Source organism: Giraffa tippelskirchi, chromosome X (assembly GCF_054371585.1).
Source record: "Giraffa tippelskirchi isolate mGirTip1 chromosome X, T2T-mGirTip1v1.2.pri, whole genome shotgun sequence".
Classification (NCBI taxonomy): domain Eukaryota; kingdom Metazoa; phylum Chordata; class Mammalia; order Artiodactyla; family Giraffidae; genus Giraffa; species Giraffa tippelskirchi.
In genome coordinates, this window is record NC_137289.1 from 56,521,371 (window position 1) to 56,537,057 (window position 15,687).

Sequence of the window (15,687 nt, forward strand, 5' to 3'; positions counted from 1 at the left end):
CCTTTTCTCTCCTTAGAGTCCTGCCACCTCATGTGGATACATTGTGTCTCTCTTTCTGTGGCCTTTCTATCAGAGATGTCACTTCCCTGTCCCAGAGCTCTCAGGCCACCCAGCTCAGAGTATTGAATCTCAATAACAATCAAATCTTTTCAGAAGCTTATGAGCCCTTCCAGGTTCTGCTGGAGAAGGTCTCAGGCACCCTGCAACATCTGGAGATAAATTATTGTATGATGACTGATTCTATTCTCTTGGCCATCATCCCAACCCTGAACCAATGTACCCACCTCCGCGTCTTTAAATTTGCCTTCAACCCCATTACGATGCCTGTGCTCGAGAGCCTTCTGCAGCACTTGACATCCTTGCCAAGGCTGAGGCAGGTGATGTATCCCATTCCTGTCCATTGTTACCAGGAGTGGAATTTTCTTTGCAGCGTGAACCGACAGAAACTTGCCGAAGTTCAGGCCCAGGTCAAGGCGATGCTTCACATGTTACACCAGGATCACGTGAAATGGGCTACTTATTCTGAGTGATTTCCACTGTATAAGGAGTAGTTTCATCACTGATACGTGGCTGTTAAGGGTTCATTGTTTTGCCTGAAGCCCAAGTTTGTAGAGATACATATACAAAGTTCTACTATTCCAGGAAACTGGGGTTTAGGAATGTTGGATATGTAACTGACCTCTATAAAAGAGAAACCTTAAAAAGGAAATAGAGGAATTAGAAAAGTCCTCTGGATCTCTTGCCCGCTGCCCTCTACATCTTCTCGTTACTAACCAAGTTATGACTGTGATATATGCTGACTGAGGCATTATACATCACATCATTTCCTTTTCCACACTGATTGGTCCATTTATCCATTTATGGGCACTTGACACAATTGAGATCTGTTGAAACTCTTCCTAGAGGTGGTAGTTGTTCAGGAATTTTACCCTCTAGGTACCTACAGATTTCCCTCTCTATTTGCTTCGCTGAGGTGTATCAGGAAGCATATGCAGGTAAAAAGAAACAGACTATGCCCACTACCTAGTGGCATCTTCATCAGCATGTTACTGCCTGATTTTTCAGGTCTCAGAAGCCCGGCTTTGTTACTGGCTGTTCCACACACGTTCACCAAGCATGTGTTATGATTTAGGAACTTTTGCACATGCTAAAAAAAACAATAAAGTCCCTGATCTCACTCAAACTGTAGATACTCCTCTCATTTACTAGCTTGTCTGTTTTCCCTAGAGCATTTGAGAACTTATTTATCCCCCATATCCTTCCCCCGCCCTTTTTTTTTTTTTTAACATTTTCCCTTACATGATTGGCTCAAATGATACTGGCCTCTTTTGTCCTGTTGGATAGCTGCTCAGTCCTCACATCATGGCTTGAACTTTACCTCCTCAGACAGGTTTTCTGTTTTCTCTTATTTCCCCATTTAAGTAGATTTATTCTGATGTTTCTTTGTCTTAATGTACCATGTACAGTTCCTTCACGGTACACATTGTTCCGTATGTATTTATTCTGTCTGCTCTTCCACTAGAGTTGCACTGTTCAGTATGGTGCACACTAAACATATGTCAATACTGAGGTCTAGAAATTTGGCTGTTCTCATATGTGATGTACTCTAAGTGTTAGATGCACACTGTGTATCCAAGAGTCAATAAGAAACAAAGGATGTAGAATAACTGATTAATAATTTATGTATACTGTTTCCATGTTGAACTGATAACATACTGCATATCAAAAACAGTAAAGATAAGAGAATGTAAATTCTTTATATTGTTATATGTTAAAATGATAGCATTGTATTTCAAAGAATTAGTAAGGAAAATGTTAAAATAATTACCTGCTCCTATGTTTACAAGTCAATGTGATAAAATAAGGCATTTCAACACTCACTGAGAGAAAATACTGTTAATTAATAGATTGTTCCTAGTGTTTATATGTTGATAGGGTAACACAGAAAATGTCAATGATTTGGTAACAAAAAAAGAATAGAAAAATAATTAGTAGTTTATGTATAGGGTTTCCTTGTTGAAAAGAAAACAGATTGCATTTTAAAAACTTAGTAAGAAAGAAAAAATGTAACAGTATTAATGATGTGTTCGTTGTTTCCATGTTGAAGTAATAAAACAATTTTTAAAACTCAGTAAAAAATTTAGTTATTTTTCCTACATGTTGAAATGATAAACCATTTTAAAGTCTTGAGAAATTATAAAAATTAATTCTTAATTAATAACTATAGCTAACAACTTGTTCCTAACTGCATTTAAGGACTGCATTTCTGAATTAGAAAGACTAACAATCCCCAACCAGGAATCCACCCCAAGGCCTACGGCACTGGAAGTGCAGAGTCCTAACCAACCACTGAACCGCCAGGGAAATCCCACAAATAGAATTAAGTCGGAGGCATTTTCTGTGGTGTCTTCTTTAAGCCAAATAAGCATTCAGTTATTCACAAGTTGTATAATTTTTGCATTTAAAACATCACTGAGAACCCCCCTGGTGCTCCAGGGGTTAGGACTCAGTGTTTTCACTTCCTTAGGCTGGGTTCAATCTCTGGTTGAGGAACTAAGATCCTGCAGTGCAAGCTGCGTGGTCCCCACGCCCCCACCCCCAAATAATCAATGGATCAGTTCAGTTCAGTCGCTCAGTCGTGTCCGACTCTTGGCAACCCCATGAATCGCAGCATGCCAGGGCTTCCTGTCCGTCACCAACTCCCGGAGTTTACCCAAACTCATGTCCATCGAGTCGGTGATGCTATCCTGCCATCTCATCCTCTGTCGTCCCCTTCTCTTCCTGCCCCCAATCCTTCCCAGCATCAGAGACTTTTCCAAGGAGTCAACTCTTCGCATGAGGTGGCTAAAGTACTGGAGTTTCAGCTTCAACATCAGTCCTTCCAATGAACACCCAGGGCTGATCTCCTTTAGGATGGACTGGGTAGATGCCCTTGCAGTCCCAGGGACTCTCAAGAGTCTTCTCCAACATCACAGTTCAAGAGCATCAATTCTTCGGCGCTCAGCTTTCTTCACCGTCTAACTCTCACATCCATACATGACTACTGGAAAAACCATAGCCTTGACTAGACGGACCTTTGTTGGCAAAGTAATCTCTCTGCTTTTCAATATGCTGTCTAGGTTGGTCATAACTTTCCTTCCAAGGAGCAACGGTCTTTTAATTTGATGGCTGCAGTCACCATCTGCAGTGATTTTGGAGCCCCCCAAAATAAAGTCTGACACTGTTTCCACTGTTTTCCCATCTATTTGCCATGAAGTGATGGGACCAGGTCCCATGATCTTAGTTCTCTGAATGCTGAGCTTTAAGCCAACATTTTTTCTCTACTCTCTCACTTTCATCAAGAGGCTTTTAAGTTCTTCTTCACTTTCTGCCATAAGGGTGGTGTCATCTGCATATCTGAGGTTCTTGATATTTTCCCGGCAATCTTGATTCCAGCTTGTGCTTCTTCCAGTCCAGCATTTCTCATGATGTACTCTGCATATAAGTGAAATAAGCAGTGTGACAATATACAGCCTTGACGTACAACATTTCTTATTTGGAACCAGTCAGTTGTTCCATGGCCAGTTCTAACTGTTACTTCCTGACCTGCATACAGGTTTCTCAAGAGGCAGGTTAGGTGGTCTGGAATTACCATCTCTTTCAGAATTTTCCACAGTTTATTGTGATCCACACAGTCAAAGGTTTTGGCATAGTCAATAAAGCAGAAATAGATGTTTTTCTGGAACTCTCTTGCTTTTTCGATGATCCAGACGATGTTGGCCATTTGATCTCTGGTTCCTCTGCCTTTTTTAAAACCAGCATGAACATCTGTAAGTTCACAGCTCACGTATTGCCGAAGCCTGGCTTGGAGAATTTTGAGCATTACTTTACCAGCGTTTGAGATGAGTGCAATCGTGCAGTAGTATTAGCATTCTTTGGCATTGTCTTTCTTTGGGATCAGAAAGAAAACTGCCCTTTTCCAGTCCTGTGGCCACTGCTGAGTTTTCCAAATTTGCTGCCTTATTGAGTGCACCACTTGCACAGCATCATCTTTCAGGATTTGAAATAGCTCAACTGGAATTCCATCACCTCCACTAGCTTTGTTCGTAGTGATGCTTCCAAAGGCCCAGTTGACTTCACATTCCAGGATGTCCGGCTCTAGGTGAGAGATCACACCATCGTGATTATCTGGGTCGTAAAGATCTTTTTTGTACAGTTCTTCTGTGTATTCTCATCACCTTTTATTAATATCTTCTGCTTCTGTTAGGTCCATACCACTTCTGTCCTCTATCAAGCCCATCTTTGCATGAAATGTTCCCTTGGTATCTCTAATTTTCTTGAAGACATCTCTCGTCTTTCCCATTCTGTTGTTTTCCTCTATCTCTTTGCATTGATCGGCGAGGAAGGCTTTCTTATCTCTCCTTGCTATTCTTTGGAACTCTGTGTTAAAATGGGAATATCCTTCCTTTTCTCCTTAACTTTTTGCTTCTCTTCTTTTCACAGTTATTGGTAAGGCCTCCTTAGACAGGCATTTTGCTGTTTTGCATTTCTTTTCCATGCGGATGGTCTTCATCCCTGTCTCCTGTACAATGTTACGAACCTCCGTCCGTAGTGCATCAGGCACTGTCTATCAGATCTAGTCCCTTAAATCTATTTCTCACTTCCACTGTATAATCATAAGGGATTTGATTTAGGTCATGGTCTAGTGGTTTTCCCTACTTTCTTCAATTTAAGTCTGAGTTTGGCAGTAAGGTGTTCATGATCTGAGCCACAGTCACATCCAGGTCTTGTTTTTGCTGACTGTATAGAGCGTCTCCATCTTTGGCTGCAAAGAATAGAATCAATCTGATTTCGGTGTTGACCATCTGGTGATGTCCATGTGTAGAGTCTTCTCTTGTGTTGTCGGAAGAGGGTGTCTGCTATGACCATTGCGTTCTGTTGGCAAAAATCAATGAATAAATTTACACAATTTCTGTACTAGCAAAAGAAGGAAACGTGTTAAAAGTAAATATTATAGACTTTATGCTAAGATGCCTGACCAAAGAAGAGCTTTGCTAATCAGTGGAGAAGTGGTTGCTACTGCCCCCTTGCTACTCCTGATTGGATGGATGGTTTAGTGAGGCACTGGGATGGGCCCCACCAGAGTCTGCCCAAAGGCCTGGCTGAGCATTAAGACGGTGGATCTTGACTATGTACATAGGTGAACCTGCAAGAGGATCATTAATGCGATTCTGAGAGTGTGGAGGCCACTCCAGGCAGCTCTCCAGCCTGCCCCCAGGCGGGCCGGGAAGAGGGCGGGGAGGCCGCCGGAGGCCGCTGGAGGCCAGTCCTCGCCTTTGCAAGAATCTGGCGCCTGGGCGGCAGGCAGTCGGGCCTTAGTCTTCTGAAAGGGACGACAGTGAGAAGGGGTGGCGTGAAGCGATTGGGTGGGAAGGCAGCTCCTCGCCCTCTCCCCACTCGTCTTCCTCTCCTGCCTACACCCAGAACACCCTGAACCCTGTCTAGAGGGCCAAGGCGAGCCCCGCCTTCGCGTCCCGGGAAGTCTTCTCTGGCATGTCTCTCCTGCCCGACCTCCCTGCCACGTCCCTCGAGGTTATGTTCGAGGGTTCCATGGGGCCCAGCCCCTCATCTCCAACGCTCCTTTGTCACTGTGGCCAGTTACGACACCTCCACCCCACCCCCAGCCCGGGTGTGCTGGACCAGCGCATAGCCTCCCGTGTGTCTGGGGCAGAGCCTCAGGGCTACGCGGAGTGGCTGAGGCTGCTCCCCTGCGGGTGGGCTTGCAGGCCTGCAGCCCAGGGCTTTTCCCCGCCTTCTCCGCCTCGGGCCTCCCCTCCGTCGGTTAGGCAATTTCTCCCCCTCCTCGCCTGTGGCTGGGAGGGTGCCTGAGACGCGGGTGCGGGGAGGGTCCCGGGGTTTGGGAAAGTCAAGGGGCGATCGGGGAGCCAGGGGGTTCTGCCTGCTTTCCAGGGGACCTGGGGTTGTCGTCGGCCGGCGGGCGCCCGGCGCCCAGTGTTCCCTAGTCAGGGGCCCAAAGCGCGGAAGCCTGCGTGCCCCGGGCGGTCTGTAGGTGGAGAGTGGTGGTCCAAGGCGGGGTGGCGGCTGTGGGGCGCTCCGCCCCTGCCTTGTCTGCCTCGCTGTTACCTAGCCTGTCCTGGGGCGGAGGTTTAAAGGCTCCTGGGGAGGTCGCCTGTCCGCCTTGGTGTCGGGCCCGCGGCTAGTCAGGAGACTGGTCTCTTCTTCCCCAGATTCCGCCGCTCCAAGGGGCTGTGGCGCCCCCTGGCGCCACGGTCACCCAGGCGTAGGCAGGCGGGAGGGGGCTACCGGCAGCGGTTGTCTTGCCCGCAGCCGCTTGTTCCCCTGCTTGGGACCCTCGTCCTGGAGGGAGGAGGGAAACCCCTCCGCCCCCCACACCCCCAGAGCCTGTGCGGTGTCAGAGGCTGCCCCTGCTGGTCCCTGCCTGGTGCCCCATCTGGAACTTTCCAGACCATCAGGTCCGCTGTTTCCCTCCTGGGCATCCTCCTGGGTGAATGTGCCGGGCCAGGGGCTGGTCTCTCTTGGGATGGGAGGGGGGCTGAAGTCAAAACCAAACTGGTAGGACTCTTAGCAGTGGATCAGAGTGTGTCTTGCTGATCAAAGGCCTGCGCACCCTGCTACCCCAGTGTTACTCTGCTGGGAGTGTCCTCTCAGGACCTCCAGGTCCTCCATCCCGCTAAGTTCAGACATGGGGGCACCTGCCTTTGTGGCAGATGCCTGGGAACGCTGCCCATGAGAAGGAAATAGGAAGACAGCTTACATAGAGGCCCTGGCTGCGGCCTCCGCGGTCGGCCCCTCCTAGGCAGCTTCCACGTGCTTCAAGCAGTCTCTGGGCCTGCTCCCCTGGGATGTCCAGCATGGGGAAGATCTTGCAGTCTCCGCGGTGCATGTGGCGCTAATCCGAAGGTGGTCCCAGCCCTGCTATTGGCCTAGTCGCGGTTTCCCCGCCTCCTCTGCGGCCCCTCCCCACTGTTTTCTTATCTACTAACTGGGGGCTTCCCAGGTTGGAGGAGGGGCATGCTTCCTGGTAGGGAGAGGAGGCTTCCCTAGTAGGGAGCTGATGACTAAGGGGTAAAGAATCAGCCTGCCATGCAGAAGACCTGGGTTAGATCCTTCCGTCCTTCCAGTGGGAAGAGCCCCTGGAGAAGGAAATGGCAACCCACTCCAGTATTGCCTGGGAAATCCATGGACGACAGAGCCTGGCAGGGCTACTTACAGCCCATGGGGTCCAAAAGAGGCCGACATGGCTGAATGACTAAATATGCCATGAGATATAAGTGACAAAGTAGACAAGAGATCAACAAATAATACACGTAAAAAGGAAAACACTTCCTCAATAAACCTCTACACAGATGCCAAATCACATTAGCTTAAAAAATGAAAATTAGGAGATATAATAAGTGAGAAAGCCACCTTGAAGAAAATTTTACATGATAGTAACTATTAAAAATAATATACAAACATCCTAAACACTTTAAAATATTTTAGGTAGGTAAGCACATTACCTAAGGACAAATGCATTTGGAAAGTTTGCACCAACCTAGTAAATACTGGATATCTAAGAGTCACGGTGATGGTTTCATATAGATGGAAGATGCAGAATGATTTCTTCTTCTAAATAAACATTTAGAGTGTTTAATATTTTGTAATTAGCAAAATTTGTTGAGTGAAACACTAGAAAATATATACTAATACGTTGACCAAACATTCACATGGATTTTTAGGTTTTCTTGAAGGTTTATTTCAGTGTGTGTCTATTTTTTGTCTTTCACTTCCATCATCCAAACTGTTCACAACTCTTGTGCAGATTTCTCTTCAGCTCATGCAGGAGATGGATTTCTTCTCTCAGGTCACAGAGACTCCAGAAGAACTTGCTGTTAGGAGAGAGAAAATTCCAGAAAGTTCTGCCTGATACCCTGTCTTCACTCCCTCTCCCTTGCTAAGTAAGCTGGTCTGAGACTTCCAGAGTTCCAATTCTGTCTCTGACAAACAGGGAACATCGATCCACATTGTCCACATTTTTCCAAAAGAAGCAGCATGACTTTTCCCCCTACTATTATTTCAGTGCCCACTAAGCTCCGCTTCCTGTGTCCTTTATGCTTTCCATTTCTGTCCCTGGTATGCCCTCCCTGGAACGGGCTGGACTGTCATGCAGCTACTTTCAGTACTTTTTGCAACTTTGATCTTCCTTCAGAAAAATCCCATAATATGGCAGCGGGAGTTTATTAAAAACTATTCATGGTGGTATCATGTTCCTTCAGTTAGAGCTCAGTCCCAGTGTCTGCATCTCCGTGTAGCATCTGAATGACTCCTGACAAGCTCCTATATTTCATTAAGCCTCAGCAGCCTCAGAGAGGGCCAGGACCTGGCAGTTCTGCATATCAGAGTCCTGATCAGAACACAAGAAGGAAGAAAATATGAAGCAGGAGGCACAGGGCCTGGCATGCAGCAGGCCCTCAGAGTTCCCTGGATTTGTAGATCCAAGTAACTGGGACCCAGGCCTCCTGATTTTAGCTACCTGCTTCTGCATGGGTGGCTCGGTTTCTAAGGGTTCTCTCGGTGTTACACCGGTAGCAAAGTGGGGGTGGGGGGAGGGCAGTAAGAACTGGGAGCTCAGTCTCTTCTGGCCCCTAGGGCTCTCCTCTCTCTGCTTGGAAAAGGAACTTCTTTTGAGGACTCATATTGCTTATGTGGCCCTGACAAGGTGATTTAGAGACGATTCTTGGTTCCCTTGACCATTTTTCCTTATTTTTCCAAAAACCCATGACTTCATCCCATAGACTCTCCTCACAAACACTCTGTGAAGACCTGGTCCCTGCCCACAAGCCAAACTGGGTGAGTCGGTCACCATGAGGTCTTGACCTTAGGACCCTATATGGTAGGTGGGATTGTGAGATCCTCCCCACCCTAACCCACAGGACACCCAGGGCACTCCCCTTTACACAGATGATGCTGGCACAATGGCTCAGGTTGATTGTTTTCCACTCTTTTAAGGATGTGTGTGGAGTGAGCCCTAACACATATGCCATGATTACCTGTGATGAACCTCTCCTCTTGTGGCTAAGGTCATGGCTAATGTAGAATCTTCCCTCTGCTGAAGGGGAAAGGCTCTAATCATGTGATTGCTTGAGTTTTGCAGAACTCCAGGCTCATAACTACTCCTTCAAAAATCTCTGCACTAAAAGACTTGACTAAACTCAAGCATGGCTTTTAGTAGCTTAAGGCTGTATCTTAGAGACAACCCCATCCCAACTTACCCCCACACACACCTTTAATTGTATCCTTGAAAAAGCTCAATGCTAACAATAGGATTTGCTGTGTGTTGCATCTAAAACTTGGTAGCAGACAGATATTCCCCAGTACTCACTCTTAGAGCAGTTAGATATCTTATAGTTACAATCCTTTCTCCTCAATTTGAGATGAAACATTGCCTCAAGGACCTGAGAGTCATCGCTGTGAAGTGCAAAGGTTCAGGGAGATAACCTTCCCTGTTGTTCCCTGTCCCTATGGGAGGTTAAGGGCTTAAGTTCAGTGAACACCTTGTTTCAATTTACACCACTGCTTCCTGTCAGCAATACAATAGAAGACTGTTTCTCTTCCAGATAAGTGAAAGAGAGAAAGTGTTACTCTTACCCTCAGGTGCAGATCTTTGCAAGCCCATGCACTGTAGCCTGCCAGGTTCTTCTGTCCATGGATTTCTCCAGGCAAGAATACTGGACTGGGTAGTCATTCCGCTCTCCAGGGGATCTTCCCGACCCGGGCATCGAACTCAGGCCTCCCACATTGCAACACATTGCAAGTAGATTCTTTACCATCGAGCCACCTGGGAAGCCCCACATAAGTGCTAATTACCAAATCCAAGTAGCTGCATCATAGGAACTAACCCCCTACTCCACCCCCATTCAAACACCCCTCAATGACTTTCCCTTAGCATTCACCCATCTGTAAAAATGTCTCCAGCCTTCTTTTCAAGGATTCAAGTTCAGTTCACACTGGACAGTTTACAAGTTCAGTTCACAGTGGACTTGCTTCCTATATGTTGTTGTTCAGTTGCTCAGTCGTGTCCAACTCTTTGGAACTAGTTCTTGGCCTTGTTTGTCTTTGATACCTCTCAGGATAAATATTTGGAGAGAGGGGAGTGTCCCTGGGGTGGAGAGTGTGGGAAATCTTGGGATTCATAATTAGATGAGGGAGGGGCAGAGAAACCACGCTTACCTTTGAATCCTCACATGAACCATTCAGGATCGATTGTATTACTCTCACTGTAGTTTCTTGAGGTTTGATTTATGGCCAAGCATATTCTGGGATGTTGCAGCCACAGTTGTTATATGCAGTATACTAATTTGAATTAATTTTGTCACTCATGTTGTTCAAAACTTCTCCATCTAACTGATTTTTTTTGTCTGTTTTACTTGTAATTCAGTGAGCTGTTACATCACCTCGCTGTGACTGTTTATTTCACTATTTATTCTGTCAATTTCTGCTGCATATATTTTTACTCCTATGATAAGAAGTGCATAAATTCAAATTGCTTTATTAATATATTCTTATCAAGTGAAACCATTTATAGTTATGAAATGTTTCTTTTCTACAGTATAGTTTCCTTAAATTAATTCTCTCGTTGATGTGCTGTAACAATTTGATATTTTTAATTACTTTTGGATATTTCTCAATCATGATCTCTTCAAATACTTCTCTATTCTTCTCTTTCTTGAATGCCAATGAAACGTGTATTAGATTTATTCACCACCTCTCCATTAACTCTCATCTACTCTCTTTTGCCAATTTCTAACCTTGTGTCACTCCAGGTTACAGTCTATACAGTTTCCTTAGACCGATATATCATTTTTCTAAGTCTTCTTTCAAGTAGGAAAATCATCTTTGAGCTTTGAACCACAGCACGAAATATTCAGGGTATAGTTTATTATGCCTCTCGTATATTAAAGGGAGGTAAGGGTTAGAGATGTTAAGTGAATGTTCTCAGGTGACCCAGCATGACAAAGGCAGAGCTCAAACTAACATAGATCAGACCCTCAGCCCAAGTCCTTCCCACTGTACTTGCTTTCTCCTGGGCTATGGATCTTCCCAACCTCTCACATCCCAGAAAATACAGTATAGTGAGGTCTTCCAACATTTTTAGAACCGTGCAATACTTCATTTTAGCTTTTAAAAGTCAGAGAAAGAGACACAGATGTAAAGAACAGACTTTTGGACTCTGTGGGATAAGGCGAGGGTGGGATGATGTGAGAGGATAGCGTTGAAACATGTATATTATCATATGTGAAATGGATCGCCAGTCCAGGTTGGATGCATGAGACAGGGTTCTCAGGGCTGGTGCACTGGGATGACCCTGAGGGATGGGATGGGAAGGGAGGTGGGAGGGAGGGTCAGGATGGGGAACACATGTACACCCATGGCTGATTCACCTAAATTTATGGCAAAAACCACCACAATATTGTTAAGTAATTAGCCTCTAATTAAAATAAATAAAAAAGAAAAAAAATAAAGGCAGTGATTCTGCTTCATTAGGCATGATATTTTCCTAGGACTTTGTTCCGGCCTTTGGAGCATTAATGTATTGTTCCAAAAACAGATTACAATGATCACGGTATTTCGTTTCCAAGAAGAGCAAACCCCAGCATGTTTACTCAGAGAAGCATGGGAATTATTTGGAACAGTTTTGATATACATCTTTCATCCTACCAGGAGCGAGATGGACACACAAAAATGAGTGATGTCCACATGGGCCCCCTCAGCATGACTGCAACAGGTCAGCAAGCAGAATAGATGGCCAGACATTTAACACTTTCATTCTTTTCCTTCCTCCAACTTGGCAGAGGGCAGAGGTGTTAGAGGAGATTGCAGGACAGGCCTCTTGGGGGACACCGCCCGTCCCTCCCTGCACTCGTCACACCATCCTGCCTGTCCTCCAGAGGAACCCCAGGTAGCCTGAGACAGCTGTGATTCCTCAGAGAAATATCCAACTCAGACAGGCACAGGGGCCATCGGGAGAGAAAGTGGTGATCATAAGGGCGGGCCAAAGACCCTCAGCCCCACAGTGAGCCGGGAACTGTCCCTTTACTCCTTCTGGGGACGATCTACCCCCATGGCTGCTCTGTTTCCCACGGCCAAGTCTGACTGAGCTCACACAGGTGACAAAGCTTCAACCAGCATCCAGTGACCCCCAGTCCAACATGTGCATAGTTGGAGGAACGGTGCCTGGGCTGTTCTGGGGCAGGGGAAGGAAAGGGCTGCCTCAGGGGCACCGCTTCCCCTTTCCCTTGGCTCTCCTCTGACCCCCGCCATGGTAGAGCTTTCTTCTCTTCCCTTCCCTTTCTCTTTCTCCTTTGTCTCTACACCCCTATGTCTCATCGCTCCCCTCCTCCCTCCACTCTCTTCCTGTCTTCATCTTCCTCCCTCCTTCCTGAGCCCCACCACACCCACCTCCCTGCCACAGCCTCCTGGGCCATCCCTGAGGTCTGTCTTGATTTGACAGAGTGCTGGACCCCCAGTGAGGTAGCAAGGCCCTCGCCATCCATCCCCCCACTCCCTCTTCCTCCACACCCTTCACTGGGCACTGGAGGAACGGAGGCAGGGAGGGGTGGAAGGCCTGCAGATTGGATTTGAAGTGCTGGTCCTTGTGGCACAGGAGAAGGGAGTTGGGACAGTCTGGGAGGGAGCTACCCAGGGGAGAAAGGAGAGAGAAGATGTAGAGACTGGGGGTGAGAGGCTTCACCACCCTGAGGTGACAATCACTTCTTTCTATTTCCGGTTTTGGACTGTGCCATCTGGAATTGTTTCCCAAGTTGTCAACTCTGGAGAGTGCCTACATTCCTCCCTGACACTTACAAACATTGCTGATCTCTGCACCTACCCTTGAGTCTGTTAAGTTGGGGGTAATTATCCCCTATTCCCAGTGTGTTGAGAGAGATTTTATTATGAATGGCTGCTGGATTTTGTCAAATACTACTTCTGCATCCATTAATGTAGTCCTGACTATTTTCTTCACAAATTATTCGGTCTGCCCTTCCCTTCCCCCTTCCCTGGGGTCAGCCCTGCCTAGAGGAGAACTGAGCTTACACTCCCTTTCTGAAGCTACAGAAGGGCTGTGAATTGGTGCCTCTCATTGACTGGGACGGTATCCAGGGCTGCGCTGGGTGGTTGCTACCACTGAGGCAGCCTGAGTCAGCAATCCAGTTTTGCTTGGGTGGAATCAGAGCACGAATCTGAAGGTACAGCCCACATCACTGTGTGTTGCACCCAAGAATCACACAAAAATACATGTGAATAGGGTCCAGGGCCTTAGAATTTGGTATTCAAAATGCCTAGGATATGATAGAGATCACAGTACCGCGAATTAAGAAAATCACTCCGTGAATAATAAGAGACATTTGACAGATGCTAACACTGATGTGGACAATGTTGAAATAATGACAAGAAGTTTGAAGTGACCATCATAAAAGAAACTATCAAGTAGTTACAAATTCTCTTTAAACAAATGAAAAAATTGAAAATCTCAGCAAAGAAGTGAAAGAGAAAGAAACACATGGAAATTATAGAACACAATACTGCATTTCTTATTGAAACCTGGGAGATAGATTTTAGACTTAAAAGTGGGCTTCTTCTACCTTGCATTCTATCTTATTATCCACTGAGCAATATTAGATTTGAAATTCAGAAGGAAGATACTATAGAGTGACATTCACACATTTACTGAAATTGAGAAATGAAGTCAGACTTTTACTTATAAACTATAATGCTATTGATAATTGAAAATTTTCAGTGAGAACTAGATTTCCAATCGTTCAGTCATATGCTGAACATTTTTCATAATCTGAGTGAGCTACACTTGTAGTACCAAGATTTAGAAAAAGGATATCTAAAACACATTTATCTGGTATATCTACAATATTCTAGAAATTACATCCTTTGCAATCTAAAAATATGAGAAGCCAGTTTTCAAAATCCTTATAGGGGAAAATAGATACCTTAAAATTCTCCTTTTGAAAAGTTTCTGTTGTTCTTATCTTCACCCATGAGTGGTCCATCTAGAGGAAGACATTAAGTGCATTATCGTTGCAATCTGCCCAGTTACTGTCTGTACAAGTGGCACCTGAATTGGACCTCTCAGTTGTTTTCTGCTCAGGATTCTTTGGGCAGAACCTGACATTAGGCTGGGCTAATGTCTGTTCCTCTGAGCAACAGAGAACAGGATTTTTCATTATCCTTGCCTGAGGTTCTTTAGAAATTTCTCTGGACACTGGAAGCACTTCAACCAGCCATTTCCCATTAAAAAAGTGATACTGGGTTGGAGATGAGTTAAATACTTAGACTTTCCTTAAACTACCTATGGGAATCAATATTGATAGGCATTGTCATTCTTTTGGACTGAAGCAGAATCTAAAGCACAGTGTGCTTTAAGGTAACTTCACGGAAGTTGCAATATATTTTTAAGCAACAGAGACTAGGAAGAAGCCTAGATCTCTTGACACTCAATTCTGATAGCATACAGTCAATGATCATGATAATCATCCTCCATTTATCATCACTGTCAAGTGTTCTGCTAAGCCCTAAATGGAAGCCTATCAACAGTCAAGAAGTGACATCAATTGTCATTCTCCTTTTGAAGATGGATAATGAAATCTTGGAAGTGTTAATGTGCCAGGCCAAGGTCATGGAGCTATGGTACCACTCAGTGGTAAAGTCATGAACCCAGGGATCCAGTCTTAATATATTTAATGCTATTACCCCCATCTACTGAAAGATGGCATTAGACGGCAAAAATTAGAACAGTCATGGATGGTTTACTTCTTTAGCAGCAATTAAAAGAATATAAGAAAGAAGTGTTGAAGAAAGAGAACAGAAAAAAGCAAAACTAAACTGAAGCAAAGTAAAAACAACAACGACAAATAGGAGAAACAAAACATACTGAGAAAACCTATGATCAAATGCTCAGTTTCATGAAGAAAAGTAAGCCTTGGCTGGTAAGCTGAGCAGAGAAGTGAGCTTAGTGAGGGTGGTGTTTATAGGGACATCTACATGCAGGTTGTTACAGGAAAATACATAATGGTGTGAGAACATGCTTGGTGAGTTAGAGTTAGAGTCAGAGGCACAAAAAAGAGGCTAGTGTGGCTGGAGAAAAATTCATTGAACAAACGTTGAAGTATACATTATACCAGGCATTACTATATGGATATGTTAATGAACAAATAAACATAGATTCCTGCCTTCCATGAATTTATATTTTTCCATCAGAAGGAGATGGCCAATTTAGAAAAATAGCATATAAATAAAATGTATTGTATTCCAAAAAGTGTTAAACAATTGGGAAGAGAATAGGAAATAAACAGTGGAATCAGGAGAAAGTGAAAGTTGCTCAGTCGTGTCCGATTCTTTGCGACCCCATGGACTATACAGTCCATGGATTTCTGCAGGCCACAATGCTGAAGTGGGTAGCCTTTCCCTTCTCCAGGGGATCTTCCTAACCCAGAGATCAAACCCAGGTCTCCCACATTGATGGACAGATTCTTTACCATCTGAGCCACAAGGACAGCCCAAGAATACTGCAGTGGGTAGCCTATCCCTTCTCCAGTGCCTCTTCCCAACCCAGGAATCGAAACGAGGTCTCCCACATTGCACACTGAGAAGGTTGGACACAAATACCCTGAATGC

General features: G+C 45.1%; 1 protein-coding gene and 1 long non-coding RNA gene across 5 annotated transcripts in view; one reads left to right on the forward strand and one right to left on the reverse strand.

Annotated features, from left to right (window-relative positions):
• LOC145536938 (melanoma antigen preferentially expressed in tumors-like) overlaps positions 1 to 2,139 on the forward strand; it is a 33,499-nt gene extending 31,360 nt beyond the window's left edge. For all 4 annotated transcript variants that reach the window (XM_081567255.1, XM_081567257.1, XM_081567256.1 and 1 more), the window contains exon 4: positions 17 to 2,139. In XM_081567255.1, coding sequence (XP_081423381.1) covers positions 17 to 530 — 514 coding nt within the window. In that variant the 3' untranslated portion in view covers positions 531 to 2,139. The remainder of the gene's footprint in view (positions 1 to 16) is intronic.
• Positions 1,659 to 6,226, reverse strand: LOC145536939 (uncharacterized). The gene is made up of 2 exons (XR_014076093.1): positions 6,124 to 6,226; positions 1,659 to 4,914 (listed from the first exon to the last, which is right to left on the reverse strand). It is a non-coding gene; the product is annotated as an uncharacterized LOC145536939 (long non-coding RNA).
• Between the last annotated feature and the right edge of the window lie 9,461 nt (positions 6,227 to 15,687).